General features: G+C 42.4%; 2 protein-coding genes across 5 annotated transcripts in view; one reads left to right on the forward strand and one right to left on the reverse strand.

Moving 5' to 3' along the window:
- The window catches only part of FANCD2 (FA complementation group D2), a 62,639-nt gene extending 56,899 nt beyond the window's left edge, over window positions 1-5,740 (forward strand). For both annotated transcript variants that reach the window (XM_042910672.1, XM_042910674.1), the window contains 3 exons: window positions 591-737; window positions 2,267-2,362; window positions 5,331-5,740. In XM_042910672.1, coding sequence (XP_042766606.1) covers window positions 591-737; window positions 2,267-2,362; window positions 5,331-5,402 — 315 coding nt within the window. In that variant the 3' untranslated portion in view covers window positions 5,403-5,740. The remainder of the gene's footprint in view (window positions 1-590; window positions 738-2,266; window positions 2,363-5,330) is intronic.
- Window positions 5,741-6,528: 788 nt separating this feature from the next.
- FANCD2OS (FANCD2 opposite strand) lies at window positions 6,529-11,474 on the reverse strand. Of its 3 annotated transcripts, none has more exons than XM_042910718.1 (2): window positions 11,395-11,474; window positions 6,529-7,357 (listed from the first exon to the last, which is right to left on the reverse strand). In XM_042910718.1, exon 2 carries the CDS (start codon window positions 7,347-7,349, stop codon window positions 6,813-6,815), a length of 537 nt encoding a protein of 178 aa, XP_042766652.1. In that variant the 5' UTR covers window positions 7,350-7,357; window positions 11,395-11,474; the 3' UTR covers window positions 6,529-6,812. The 3 variants fall into 3 exon arrangements, with proteins under 3 accessions (XP_042766652.1, XP_042766649.1, XP_042766645.1); XM_042910715.1 differs by lacking the exon at window positions 11,395-11,474 and adding an exon at window positions 11,157-11,239; XM_042910711.1 differs by lacking the exon at window positions 11,395-11,474 and adding an exon at window positions 10,907-10,994.
- Window positions 11,475-14,242: the final 2,768 nt, after the last annotated feature.

Genomic DNA, 14,242 nt, shown 5'->3' on the forward strand with positions numbered 1-14,242 from the left:
ACAAGAGGTGGTTCTAAAAGCAACCATCTGTAGAGCTTTTCAGGCTCTACTAACTTGTCAAAGAACACATCTGTCTCTTGTGAGAACATTTTACCATTAGAGGATTTTTCCACTTGAAGCCTACAGTTGAACCATTGTCACTTTTTGTCTGAAGGAATACAGAACCACAGAGCTCTGTAGTCACAGGCAAACCAAATAATTCTTCAATCCAGTTCCTATGGCTCACTTCTTCACTTCGTTCTAACTTTAGAAGGTGCTGAACAGTGGAGTTATAAGGGATACTCTGTTGTTTACTATCAGTATAATACACATTCAAGAATATTTTAGGTGAATTCCTTGATAATTAGTCAATAAGAGGTTATGAAGAAGAACCTAAGGTGTCGGTGTTAGGTCTTCTAGGCTCTTTTAGCTTGAAGGAGAGCTGCCATTCTCTTTAGAGATGGCTGTTTAACAGAAATGTGTCTCTGGCCTGTACTGGGAGGACCTGTGCTATATTTTAGTGTTCACGATATCAGGAATTCACAAGTTTCTGTGTAGGAATGTGAAAGAATGATAGTCCAAGTGAGTTGGGTGCATTGGTTTCTGTTCAGATTCACCAGGACATGAAACTCACCAAACACGTGCCTTTGCTCAAAAAGACGCTGGAGCTGTTAGTTTGCAGAGTGAAAGCCATGCTCATCTTCAACAATTGCAGGGAGGCTTTCTGGCTGGGCAACCTCAAAAACCGGGACTTGCAGGTAAGCCTAGGGGCATGCCAGTGATAATCTACTCCTGTTCTTTGTGAGAGCATCAGAAGGTATGTCAAGGAGGTCAACTGAGCCCTGTTCTCTCAAGACTGTTTTCTCTTAAGGCTATGGCCATTTTGCTCTTAAAGTTAGGGCAGATTGCTTATGGTCTTAGTCATGGGCTCCACCCCTCATCATAGCCAGCAAAGGCACCAAAACATGCCACTGATAATAACAAGGGCTCAGAGATAGAAGAGCCAGATCAGTAAAACCTCTCTCCTCAACCAGAGTGGGCTCCTGTTGAGAATCTACTGAGGGTAGATTCACAACATTTTTTTATATGGACAGACTTTTTAAAAAGTTATTTTGGTTTTTTTTTTCCCCTAACCAGTCTGTCTTATTTCTGAAATTATTCTCTGCCTATTTTTAACAAGTAAATATTTCTAAGGTCTTTCACCTGTCTGACAGAGTGTGTGAGTGGGGAAGAGGCAGAGACAGAGGGAGATACAGAATCTGAAGCAGGCTCCAGGCTCTGTGCTGACAGCTCAGGTCTCAAACTCATGAATGGCAAGATCATGACCTGAGCCAAAGTTGGACACTTAACGGACTGAGCCACCCCAGCGCCCCAGAAATTGTCATATAGGGTACAAGTCCTTCTCATTCACATATACAATAGTTCAGGGTTTTATAATCTCATATATGAAAAGAATAGCACCCCAGAGAATTAGTTTCCTTTTTTCACATGTGCTTTATGAGGTACTGTTATTTCCGCTGTACTGTTGTTTTTTTTTTAAGTTTATTTATTTTGAGAGAGAGATAAAGAACGAGCAGGGGAGGGGCAGAGCGAGAGGGAAACAGAACCCCTAACAAGCTCCGCCCTGGTAGTGCAGAGCCCAGTATGGGGCTCAAACTCAGAAACCTTGAGGTCATGACTGGAGCCATAACCAAGAGTCAGATACTTAACCAACTGAGCCACCCAGGTGCCTCTTGCACAATACTATTAAACAAAATACTATAATAAAACAATACTGTAGTTTCCCTGAGAAGAGTAAAGCTCAGAGAGGTTAAGTAACTTACCTAAAGTCATTTAGCAGTAAGTGAGAGGTGCCAGGATTTGAGTCCAAACAGAAATGATGAAAAGCTGATGTCTTTAAACCACTTTGTATGCAGTGTTCAGCTTCTACATGGCCATTTGTAGTTGGTGTGTTGGTGGTCATATACCTTAAGGTATTTGGGAAATTTTAGAATGATACTCAACATTAAATGAGTCACCAGTACATCCTGGCCTTGTAAAATCTAGTGTGATACTAGAATGCAACAATAGACTTCTTATAAAACTACATATTATATGGGAGCCACACTTACCTCAGAAAGTGTGATTATCACTTCTCTAGGTACTAGATCACAGTTTGGTGTCTGTGTTTGACCATGTTTGAATGGCTAGAATATCTTGTGTTATCTACAAACCAAGCCTTTCTCACCTTGAGCCCCCAAATATGTTTATTGTAACCCACCATTTTTCTTGGCCCATCTGCATTTAGGGTGAAGAGATACTATCCCAGAATTCCCAGGAGAGCACAGCCGAGGAGAGTGAGGATAATACAACATCCCAGGTCTCCAAGAGCAAAGCAACAGAGGTATCTCTGCGTAAGGCCCCAGACTGTGCAGTTGACAGTTGCATTTTGTTAAGTCAGTAGAAAGTATAGAACTTGCTTTTTTTTTTTTTATCTTAAATCCTTGTGAGTCGGCACTACTTTTATTTTTGTCTGTCATTTTATTTTATTTTTATATATATATATTTTTTTTTTTAACGTTTATTTATTTTTGAGACAGAGAGAGACAGAGCATGAACTGGGGAGGGTCACAGAGAGAGGGAGACACAGAATCTGAAATGGGCTTCAGGCTCTGAGCTGTCAGCTCAGAGCCCGACGCGGGGCTCGAACTCACGGAGTGTGAGATTGTGACCTGAGCCGAAGTCGGCCGCTCAACCGACTGAGCCACCCAGGCGCCCCTGTCATTTTATTTTTTTTAAGTTTATTTATTTATTTTGAGAGAGAACATGAGCAAGGGAGAGAGAGAGGGAAAGAGAGAGAATCCCAAGCAGACTCTCTGCTGTCAGCACAGAGCCCGGTGTGAGTCTCAAACTCACGAACCTGCAATCATGACCTGAGCCAAAGAAGAGTTGGATGGTTAACTGAGTGAGCCACCCAGGTGCCCCTATATATTTTTTAATGTTTATTTTTGAAAGCAAATGTGCATGTGGGAGCAGGGGAGGGGCAGAGAGAGGGGGAGACAGAGGATCTGAAGCAGCGTAGAGCCCAATGCGGGGCTTGAACTCAGGAACTGCAAGATCATGACATTAGCCAAAGTCAGATGCTTAACTGACTGAACCACCCAGTCACCCCAATGTTTATACATTTTTGAAAAAGAGAGAGAGAGAGAAAGAGTGCAAGCAGGCTCCACACTTAGTGTAGAGCTCAATGTGGGGCTTGATGTCACAATTGTGAGAATGACCTGAGCTGAAATCAAGAGTCAGATGCTTAACTGACTGAGCCACCCAAGCGCCCTTATGTTTTGTGTTTTTTTTAAGTTTATTTATTTTAGTAATCTCTACACCCAACATGGGGCTCGAACTCATGACCCCAAGATCAAGAGTTGCAACTCACTGACTAAGCCAGCCGGGTACCCCACCCTGCTTACATTTGTAATCAAAGACTTCTATGCTCTTCACCATTGCCTCCAGAAAAGCTTCTGTTTTTATGTGAAATTCTGTGGGGGCCAAAAGACTCTCTCAAGTTGTGGCATATGTTGTCGAGTTGAAAAAACCATTTTAGAGAGGAAAAAAGAAGCAGTCAGGTGTTCTCTGAGTGTTGAGAAGAATGAGTTAAACCATTTAAATATGTTTTGTGAATATATAAGATAGAAACATGAACGCATTTGGTGGAAACTAAAGCACAGAATCAAAAGCTGCAATCACTAAGGACTACAGTAAGAGAAGGGGTCCTTATTCTTTTCTGGGCTATTACAGATATTTTCAGGACTTTACAGAAAGCTGAAGAAAAATGAATATTTTTATTAAATTTTGTTACAATTCAGGTGGGTTATAGACACCAAGAAGCTCAAATTTAAGAACCCCTCCTGTAAAGCCTCTCTATAATGCAATTTGAGGCTGATGCAGAAAGATCATTTAATATGAAAAATACTCTTATTACATGGTCCTCTGTTGTATTTGTATAGTATACCTCTACCTTGTTCTCATAAAAAATTTTTGGAAACAGTATCTTATTAGTTTGGTACTTTCTCCTAAGCAAGCCTCCCAGATTAGAACTGGAAACTAAAGATTTTAATTTTTTTAAAGTTTATTTATTTTTGAGAGAGAGAGAGAGAGCAGGGGACGAGCAAAGAAAGAGGGAGACACAGAATCCAAAGCAGGCTTCAGGCTCTGAGCTGTCAGCACAGAGCCTAACTTGGGGGCTTGAACTCACTAACCGTGAGATCATGACCTGAGCAGTAGTCGGATGCTTAACTGACTGAGCCATTCAGGTGCCCCTACTGACCAAAGAATTTTATGCTGAATTCCTCTGGTGAGATACACCAGAATTATTTTAATTAAAAAAAAATTTTTTTTCTTAATCTTTGTTTTTGAGAGAGAGGAAGACAAGATTTGAAGCAGGCTCTGTGTTGAGAGCAGAGAGCTGGATGTAGGGCTCAAACTCACAAACTATGAGATCATGACCTGAGTTGAAGTCGGGGGCTTAACCGACTAAGCCAACCAGGTCCTCCCCACCCCCAATTTTTCTTTAATGTTTGTTTATTTTTGAGACAGACAGAGACAGAGCGTGAGGGAGGGAGGGGCAAAGAGAGGGAGACACAGAATCCAAAGCAGGCTTCAGGCTCTGAGTTGTCAGCACAGAGCCCGATGCAGGGCTCGAACTCACAGACCACGGGATCATGACTTGAGCTGAAGTTGGACGCTTAACCGACTGAGCCACCCAGGTGCCCAAGATACACCAGAATTTTTATTTTATTTTGTTTTATTTTTTTATGTTTATTCATTTTTTTTGGAAATACAGAGACAGTGCGAGCAGGGGAAGGGCAGAGACAGAGAGGGAGACACAGAAACTGAAGCAGGCTCCAGGCTCTGAGCTGTCAGCACAGAGCCCGATGTGGGGCCCGAATTCATGAACAGTGAGATGATGACCTGAGCCAAAGTCGGACGCTCAACCGACTGAGCCATCCAAGAGCCCCTACACCAGAATTTTTAAGTTAGCAAACATTTCATTCTATATTGAGTACCTACTTTGTTCTATATCACACACATGCAGTAGAGGTGGAGGACCATGGCTTATGTAAAAATCCTGTGAATTTGGTTCAGTTGCAAAATGTCATATGTTGCTATCCCAGTGGCCTTCCTCCATAGTCTTGGCTTAAGAGGTCACAATAGAAAAATAACAGGGGAGCCTCAATTCCTTTTTCAGATGAATGTTTTAACACCCGTCATTGGTTTTAATGATGATACAGTACAGTAAATCCTATGGGAGCAGTCTTGTAATTCATGGGGTTATTCAGATGACCTAAAATATCTAACTATCCTTTACCCCTTAGGATGGTGAAGATGAAGTAAGTGATGGAGAAAAGGAGCAAGATAGTGATGAGAGTGATGATGACTCTGATTAGACCACAGAGAGACTGCTGCCCCATCCCCATGTCTGCTAGCCTCTTCCTGTTTTGTGTTTAGGGTTTGAAATCTGTCTGCCTTCCTTACTGGAAGCATCCTGTTTTGTCACTGGGGTGGTGGGCTTTGCTGAATCCGCCAAATTTGAATTTCATAGGTTGTCTGTCATCATCAAAGACCTTGGCTCATGATTCCACTGTAGCATTACTTATCGGTCTTGGGCAAACGTGGCAGTGCTATGCTGTGGAATGGATACTGGGCTTTGGGAGCTAGTTTTGGAACTTTTAGAATTTAGGATTGTACCAGTTTTACAAATAAATTGTTTTAAGTTCTGCCTGAACTACCTCATTCCTCTTTCTGAATTTCCTTCATAAGTCAAGGATTACATGGAATTCAGTTGGGGTTTATGCAGAGAAATAATGGAAATTGGTGTGAACACATCACTTCTACCAATTAAAATCACATATTTCCTATTCTAAGGACCATCTTTACTTGAGATGAGAAAATCTTTGTGACATTTTTGGAGGAGTGACAAATTCCTGGACAATTCCCAAAGAAAGTCAAAAGGAAAATTCTGGCTGCTTTTTAAAAATTTTCTGGTCATCCTATAGATATAAGACAAAGAGGGAAAAGGCACCATCAAACTCATGTTGACTTTGTATATATGTTTATTTTATTTCCACATTATTCTGAGTTATACCTGTAATCTAGTTACAAGAATGCTACGAAATTACTTGTTGTTTATTAGAAGTAAAATAGTAGTACACCAGCTAAAATGGGGAGCTCTCTTGTGTTCCACCAGAAAGCCCAGTTTCATTGCTGCCTCCAAGTTCTTTCTTGCCAGGCTATAAATATTTATTTAATATTTGTTAATATTTCTACCCACTTTAGTACTCTCCAGTGGCATTAGGATGTGGTTGGTTAGGGTTTTTTGTTGTTGATTTTGGGGGGGGGATTATTTTTTATTATTTTTTTTAATCCTTGAACCATCTATAAATTTTTGATCCCTTCATCCTCATGTATATGGAAATCCATAATCTCCTTCCTTGACACCCCTTTGTTTCCCCAACTCATGTTTGGGGAACATGATGTGGTCTTAGATGTTGAAGTGAGTTCACACTAGGCTCATTGGTTTATATGGTTTAATGGTTCATCACATGTACATGTTAACGCTAGTTTGACTCTCTTTTAAATGTTGTTCAGCTTTACAGTGGAAATGTTCTCCCTTGCTCCGGTCACTGGCCTTCTTTGGAGGGGAAAGGAAATAAAGGGGTTCCTGAATTGTCACTGTGTGACAGAAAAGCAAGATTGCTGGGGTGATGTCAGTTTCCTTTACACAGACAGGTTTCTGTGAACTTCAGACACATAGTAAAAGGGCATGGTATAAGGAACAGGAATCAGATGGGAACCCTTTACTTGGAGTGTTGTAAGGCAAAAGTGCACTTCTTGTATGTTGCATACAGTAAGAGGATAGAGCGCAGCATCTGTTTGCACATGGTCACCGTCATCTGAATTTGAGGTTCCTTAAGTCCAGTGGGCCACTGGTGCTCCCGGCTGATGATTTTGCAAAAGGCTGATTTGTCTGAAACTCTGAAGGTTCCGGTCCATTTTGGTGGCTGAGCTGTGATGACCCTGCCAAACACGGAATCCACTCCACTGAGGCGGACAGGCTGGGGCTTCCTGACCAGCCCTTTCTTGTTGTTCATGGTTTGGAGCTCTGATGTGTGGCAGGGTAACTTGGGACTCACCCCAGGCTCCAGGAATGGGCTGTCTAGAACTAGAGTGACCTCTTGAAAGCACAGCTGCACTTCAAGGTCAGAAGGGGTATGTGGGAAGCAGGGGGAAGCCCTAAAAGGGTGCTTTGAAGAAGATGTAGGTGTTGTGTGCCGCAGCCATTGGAAGCTCTCGTCCAGTGGGGTCCATGGTGACCAGAGCTGGTATCCTGCCATTGACAGTCCTAAAGAAGAGGAATCAGAACATGGAATTTCCCTAGCATGGTTTTGGCGAGGGCATGGCCATTTAAATTCACATTTATTTGTTTCATTATTGACTTTAACTTATTCTGTAGTTCTCATTAACAGACTCCAATAGATGCTAAGGATACTAGTAATTCTATAAAGCGCAGTAGTGGATGGTCACAAGTATTGAATCTGGCAACTACTATGTATACTAAAACTTTATTAAGTCTTATCACAGGCCTCTGAAGGTAGGTTTTAACCTATTTTACAGGTGAGGAAATGGGTTTGTCCAAAATGTAATACCCCAGTTCACCATTATAACTGCTAAAGACAGAATCTACACCTCTGAGGTGGCAGAGGATGCTGGCACTTCATGATGAGACATTATTTGTGGTCAGAAGCTCAGAAGGGCCATGTCTTACTAGATATTTATGACTCTAAATCCCATGTACTTTATTTATACCAGGGGTTCTCAAAGTATGATCCTGGCACTAGCAGCTTCAGCACCATCTAGGAATGTAGAAATGTACATTCTTGGGCCCTACCTTAGACCCATAGCATTAGAAACTGGGGGTAGGGCCTTGCAATCTACATTTAAACCCTTCAGGGTATTCGGATGCACTTATTATTTGAGAACTTCTGATGCTGTCCCTTTTAAGGAACTTAGGTTTTCATTATTCTTCATTATGGAGACTGTCTCCTCTTGACCCTAAAAACCTGTTTTTTAACATAAGGGAACAGCTCTCTCAGAGCCCTGAGGTACTTATGTATCACCTCAGAGGAATTACACCAGGCTAGAAGGAAAAAAGGTTTCCAAAGGACAGTCTTTAAATAAATTTTTAAACATTTTTCTGATTCTTCTAGGTGTGTTTTATTTTTGACTTTGGTTTGTTATGGGAGACCCAGTGGTTAAGATCGTGATTTCCCCCCCTTAAAGGAAAAAGAAAGGGCTGGGAGGATGTTGCTAACTCAAAATTTATTCAAGTAGAAAATGGATTTTCCATCATTCTGCTTTAAAATTGCCAATATATAAAAGGTTTTACTGAATTAAGAAGCTAACATTTTTGAGCACCTATGTATTGTGTTAAGGGGCATAGCAGTTCCCTTTTCTTTCCAGTCAAGTATTTTTCTCTGCCCCTTCTCTCTTCTCCCACGAAAGGTAACAGCAGCAGATCTGATTTCATCCTATCTAGTAATTGCCCAAGAAATGTGAAAAGTTGACTCCTCCACCATAGTTTGTAAGACAGTAAAGTTAATTTTAAAAAAGGGTTGTCGGTTGCATCAAAAACCACAAAATACCTAGGAATAAACCTAACCAATGAGGTAAAAAGGTTTGTACACTGAAAACTATAGAAGGCTTAAGAAAGAAATTGAAGACACAAAGAAATGGAAATAATGGATTGGAAGAACAAATGTTAAAATGTGAATACTACCCAAAGCAATCTATATATTATTCAATGCAATCCCAATCAAAACAGCACCAGCATTCTCAAAGAGCTAGAACAAACAATCCTAAAATTTGTATGGAACCACAAAAGATCCCAAATAGCCAAAGTAATGTTGAAAAAGAAAACCAAAGCTTGGAGGCATTACAACCCCAGACTTTAACCTGCATTACAAAGCTGTAATCATCAAGACAGTATGATATTGGCACAAAAACAGACATAGATCAATGGAATAGAAGAGAGAACCCAGAAATGGACCCACAAATATATGGCCAACTAATCTTCAACAAAGCAGGAAAAAGTATCCAATGGAAAAAAATCTAGCAAATGGTGCTGGGAAAACTGGATAGCAACATGCAGAACAATGAAACTGGACCACTTTCTTATACCATACACAAAAATAAAATCAAAGTGGATGAAAGACCTAAATGTGACAGGAAGCCATCAAAATTCTATAGGAGAAAACAGGCAGTAACCTCTTTGACCTCAGCTGCAGCAACTTCTTACTTGACAGGTCTCTGAAAGCAAGGGAAATAAAAGCAAAAATGAACTATTGGGACCTCATCAAGATAAAAAGCTGCTGCACAGCAAAGGAAACAAAACTAAAAGGGAACTGACGGAATAGAAGAAACTTGCAAATGACATAAAAGGTTAGTATCAAAAATCTACAAAGAACTTGCCAAACTCAACACCTGAAGAACAATCCAGTGAAAAAATTGGCACAAGACATGAATAGACACATTTCCAAAGAAGAAACCCAGATGGCCAACAGACACAGGAAAAGGTGCTCAACATCACTCATCATCAGGGAAATACAAATCAAAACCACAATGACAAATCACCTCACACTGGTCAGAGTGGCTAAAATTAGGAAACAACAGGTGTTGGCGAGGATGTGGAGAAAGGGGAACCCTCTTGCACTGTTGGTGGGGATGCAAACTGGTGCAGCCACTCTGGAAAACAGTATGGAGGTATCTCACTATTTTTTTTTTAATTAAAAATAGAATTATCCTATGACCCAGCAATTGCACTACTAGGAATTTATCGAAAGGAAACCAAAATGCTGATTCAATGGGGCACATGCACCCCAATGTTTATAGCAGCACTATTGACAATAGCCAAAGTATGGAAGAAGCCCAAACGTCCATCAACTGACGAATGGATACATGCATATATATGTGCATATATATACACACACATACATGTGCGTGTATGATTTGCATATGTATACACACATACATACAATGGAATACTATTTGGCAATGAAAAAGAATGAAATCTTGCCATTTGTAACAATGTGGATGGAACTGGAGGGAAGGTATTATGCTAAGCAAAAGAAGAGAAAGATATCACATGATTTCACTCATGTGGAATTTGAGAAACAACAGAACATCATAAGGGAAGGGAAGGAAAAATAAGCTAAAAACAGAGGGAGGCAAACCATAGGAGACTCTTAAATATAGAGAACAAACAGGGTTGTTGGGGGTGGGGAAAATGAGTGATGGGCGCTTGTTGGGATGAGCACTGGGTGTTATATGTAAATGATGAATCGCTAGATTCTACTCCTGAAACCAAGACTACACTGTGTGTTAACGGGAAGAAATAAAAATACATACATACATACATGCATATATTAGGACCTCTTTTTGGAGAAAAGAATAAAATAAAAGCAAAAGAGTTATTGGTGACATTTCAAATCAGAAGACCTCTCCCTGACAGTGCTTAGCATAAAGGAGGTTTGTTGATTTCTTTCAACTGTTGTTTTTCCTGTCTTTGTACATTCCTTCATGTACTGTGTTCAAATATCTGGACTGCCTTAGGATGAGCAATTGACACTGAAGGGATAGTTGTCTATTACAAACATCCTGTGAAAGTCTTCTGATGCTTGATGTCATCACCCACTACATAGAAGATCAGGGCTGCACTGGTACAACACCATGGCAAGGTGGAATGTGCAGGGTGTTAACAACTCCTCAGCATATGACCAAAAAAGATTACTTAATCCCAGGATCCTTTTCCTGAATCCTTCACTCCTAAGAGCAGATAGGGCTGGAGGTAAAAGGCTTTATCAAATGCCCGGCTTAAGTGCTGGGCAGAACCAACCTGGGTTGAGAGGGGGCTTCTGAACCCAGATCACACCACTTCCACACAAGGTTAAAATGAAGACGATTCACTCCTCCACTCCCACCACCTGAAGTCACCGTCATCCACTCCAGTAGGGGTTCAACCTTGGAAGTCTGTTTAAGCTGCTTTAATAGCTCCCAGATAGGGAACACCTTGTACTCCTGGCCAAAAGTCTTCCCCTTTACACGCTCTTCCCGTTCCAAGGAAATAGGTCCCTCGATTTCCCCACCTGGGAAAGGGGAAGTGAACGTCCAGGTGCAGCTGAGATCCTCGTGAACTGTGAACTGCGATCCTGATCCGGAGAGGCTGAAGCTGCCGGGAGTGGGGGAGGTTCCCCTTCCCAGCAGGCAGAAGGGGCTTGTCCCCTGTGGGTCCCTAAACGGGGGTGGGGGCCAGACGGCTTTGGCCGAGGCGGAGGTGGCGGTGGGAGCCCGGGCCCGGTCCCACCATCCGGGCCGGGGGCTGACCTGCTGAACTCCGCGGGGCCGCACGCTCCAGAGTGGCGGCCGCTGTTCCCGGGCCACTTCTCTTCTCCACCAGGCGCCTGGCAACCGCCTTTGTGACCCAGGATGGGGCGGGGCGGGGGGGAAGCCCGAGCCGCCGCGGGGATGAGGGCTCCAGGCGCCCAGCTTGGGAGGTGTCAGCACTAGATTCTCCACCCCCACCGCCTTGGAACCCTTTGTCCAGGACTCGATTCGAATCCTGTCCTCTCCATTCTCCCTCCTCCTCTCTTCACCGCTACACCTTTGTGCTTTTGAGATAGTCACGGAGGGCGACACGCCCACTTCAAAAGGTGTGGTCAGGAACCTGCATGGAAGTCCCGGGACTTGTAGTTAGTGTTGAGTTAGTCTTTAGTCTTTTTTTTTTTTTTTTTTTTAAGTTTATTTATTTTGAATGGGGCAGAGGGAGAGAGAGAGAACGCGCACATGCATGCGAGTGGGCAAGGGGCAAAGGGAGGGGTGGAGAGAGAGAATGAGAGAGTGTCCCAAGCAGGTTCTGGCTTGTAAGCGCAGACAGAGCCCAACTCGGGGCTCCATCTCAGGAACCCTGAGATCATGACCCGAGCCCAGATCAAGAGTGGGATGCTCAACTGACTGAGTCTCCCAAGAGCCCCAGTCTTCACGCTTTAAACCACGCTCAAGACGTATTCCGGCTGAAAGCTTTTATTGCTGCATTGGTGTGGTCCCAGCACAAGGAGACAGTATTTATAAATGCTCACCTCACGAACAAGAGGAAAGGTACATGTCTTCCCTTGACTTCCTGACCCAAAATCGTTTTTCTCCCTTCTATTAAACCCCCCAAAAGGCAATGCTGTCGTCTTCTCACAAAGCTGAAGAACCGTTTCACCACAGTGAGTGATTTAACAACTTTGTAAGCGTCACTGCAAACAATGTCCCTGGAAGGCTGAGGGAAGACAGGTCTATACAACTAACTCCTATATCCCCTGTGCCTGGCTATCCCATTGCGTGGCAGTGTTGAAATATTCGTGGTGAGAATTAAACTAATGGTCCTTCCTGCACTTACCTTACCCAGAAATTGCCCTTGCACTTTTCCAACTATAGAGCACAGCATAAATAAGAACTGTCACCTTTTATCTGGCTCTTTGGGTGAAGCTGAACAGGAGAGATGGGGGGCATGGGTGTGGAGTCAGGCTAAGATCCTGGTTTGGAAGACCAGATGGTCTTGGTCTTGAGGGTCAAGAGGTCTTAAGGGGCAGAGATCAAGAACTGTCATATGTGTTGTGTGTGTGTGTGTGGCACCCTGTGGAAGGAAAGGAAAATGGAGAAGAGAGTTTGGAAGGGAAGTCAGAAAATGGAGAGAGGGACAGAGAGTGATGAGTCTAGTCTTGGAAGAGACTGAAATGATTTGAATTGCAAATCATTTTCCAGTAAGTTTATTTTTATTTTTTTGTTGATAAAAAAAAAAGAGACACTGCTATTTAAAAAGCAAAGAGAACAGTTTTTATTGCACAGTTGTGTTTTTTAAATATTAAAACCCCCAAAGTAAAATTATATAATTAAAGTTGTTGGCTAGAGAGGGCTTCGTGCTGTTAAGACATTCTGTACCACAGCCCTCTATACAGTCTGCCCAGCTCTAAGGGATACATTTTCGGACGTACAATTTGCTATCACCTCTGGCTCTGATACTCCAGCTCCACGTCTATCACACATATATGGAAAACCATAATCTCCCATGTTACAAGTTACTGATGACCTACAACATCAACTTTGTTGTAGCACTGTATGATCCAGTGCTTACCATTCTGTGTGCACTGTTTTCACGGATTGTCATGACAATAGCCACATTTGCTCTGCCAAAAGAGGATGCATTTCTTTCAAAGAGGCTAACAACATTGCCATGGTGCACATGCTATATTCATAGCTGCACAAATGATGGTCTAAGTGCATATGATTGCAAAAAAGACTCACATGACCACGTGTAATGCAATTGACACATTTCTTCAAGAATTTGATTCCACTCTGATTATTATCCATGAAGTCATTGACAAGATTCCCTGAGTTCTGTGTAACATATGACAGATCTAAAGACCGGAACCTTGTTCTCTTATGCTGAGGCAATCTGCCACCTGGAAGCACTACTTGTTGCACCAGCAGCACTCCCAAAGGGCTTGCCTCTGTAGCCCTGCATCACTCATCAGTAACAACTTCTGCTGTGAACAACTCCCACGCTGGCAAACCCATACTGAAGGACTGCCTGACAGCAAGCTCGATGAGCATACAGGAAAAAGCTGCAGAAGTCCAGAGGAATATTCTTCACTGTAGCATAGCACCACATCCTTGTGTTGTTTGGAATTGCAGGGGAGACCCTAGAATAGGTGTATAGGAAGTCCTGGAAAAAGAGAAGAGCTGAGCCTGACTTGTCCATGGAAGGACATTAATCTGGGGAAAAAAAGTTGGATAGATATGTGTACTTAATTTTCTGCTTTCTACATAAAAAGGAAATGTAAACTCATGAGTGTCTGTTTTGTGAAGAGTCAAGCACTGTGCTTCGTGTTTTATTTATCCTTTCTCACAGAATTCTCCCAACAATCCTAATCCATCCGTGTTGTTATTCCTGTATTGCACATGAAGAAACAAAAGCTCAAAGGGGTGAAGTGACTCCTCTTTGGTAGATTTGTGATTTGAAACTGAGATGTCCCACCTTTGAAGGAAAAGTACATCTCAGGCACCTGGGTGGCTCAGTCAGTTGAGTGACTCCTGGCTCAGATCATGATCCCAGGATTATGGGATCGAGCCCTATGTCAATCTTCTTGCTGAGCATGGAGTCTGCTTGAAATTCTCTGTCTCCCTCTAC

The sequence above is a fragment of the Panthera leo genome, chromosome A2 (genome assembly GCF_018350215.1).
Source record: "Panthera leo isolate Ple1 chromosome A2, P.leo_Ple1_pat1.1, whole genome shotgun sequence".
In the NCBI taxonomy this organism is placed as follows: domain Eukaryota; kingdom Metazoa; phylum Chordata; class Mammalia; order Carnivora; family Felidae; genus Panthera; species Panthera leo.

Coding starts and splice junctions, on each gene's coding strand:
- FANCD2OS (XM_042910718.1), bottom strand. CDS start 7,349: ATGGCAGGATACCAGCTCTGGTCACCATGGACCCCACTGGACGAGAGC.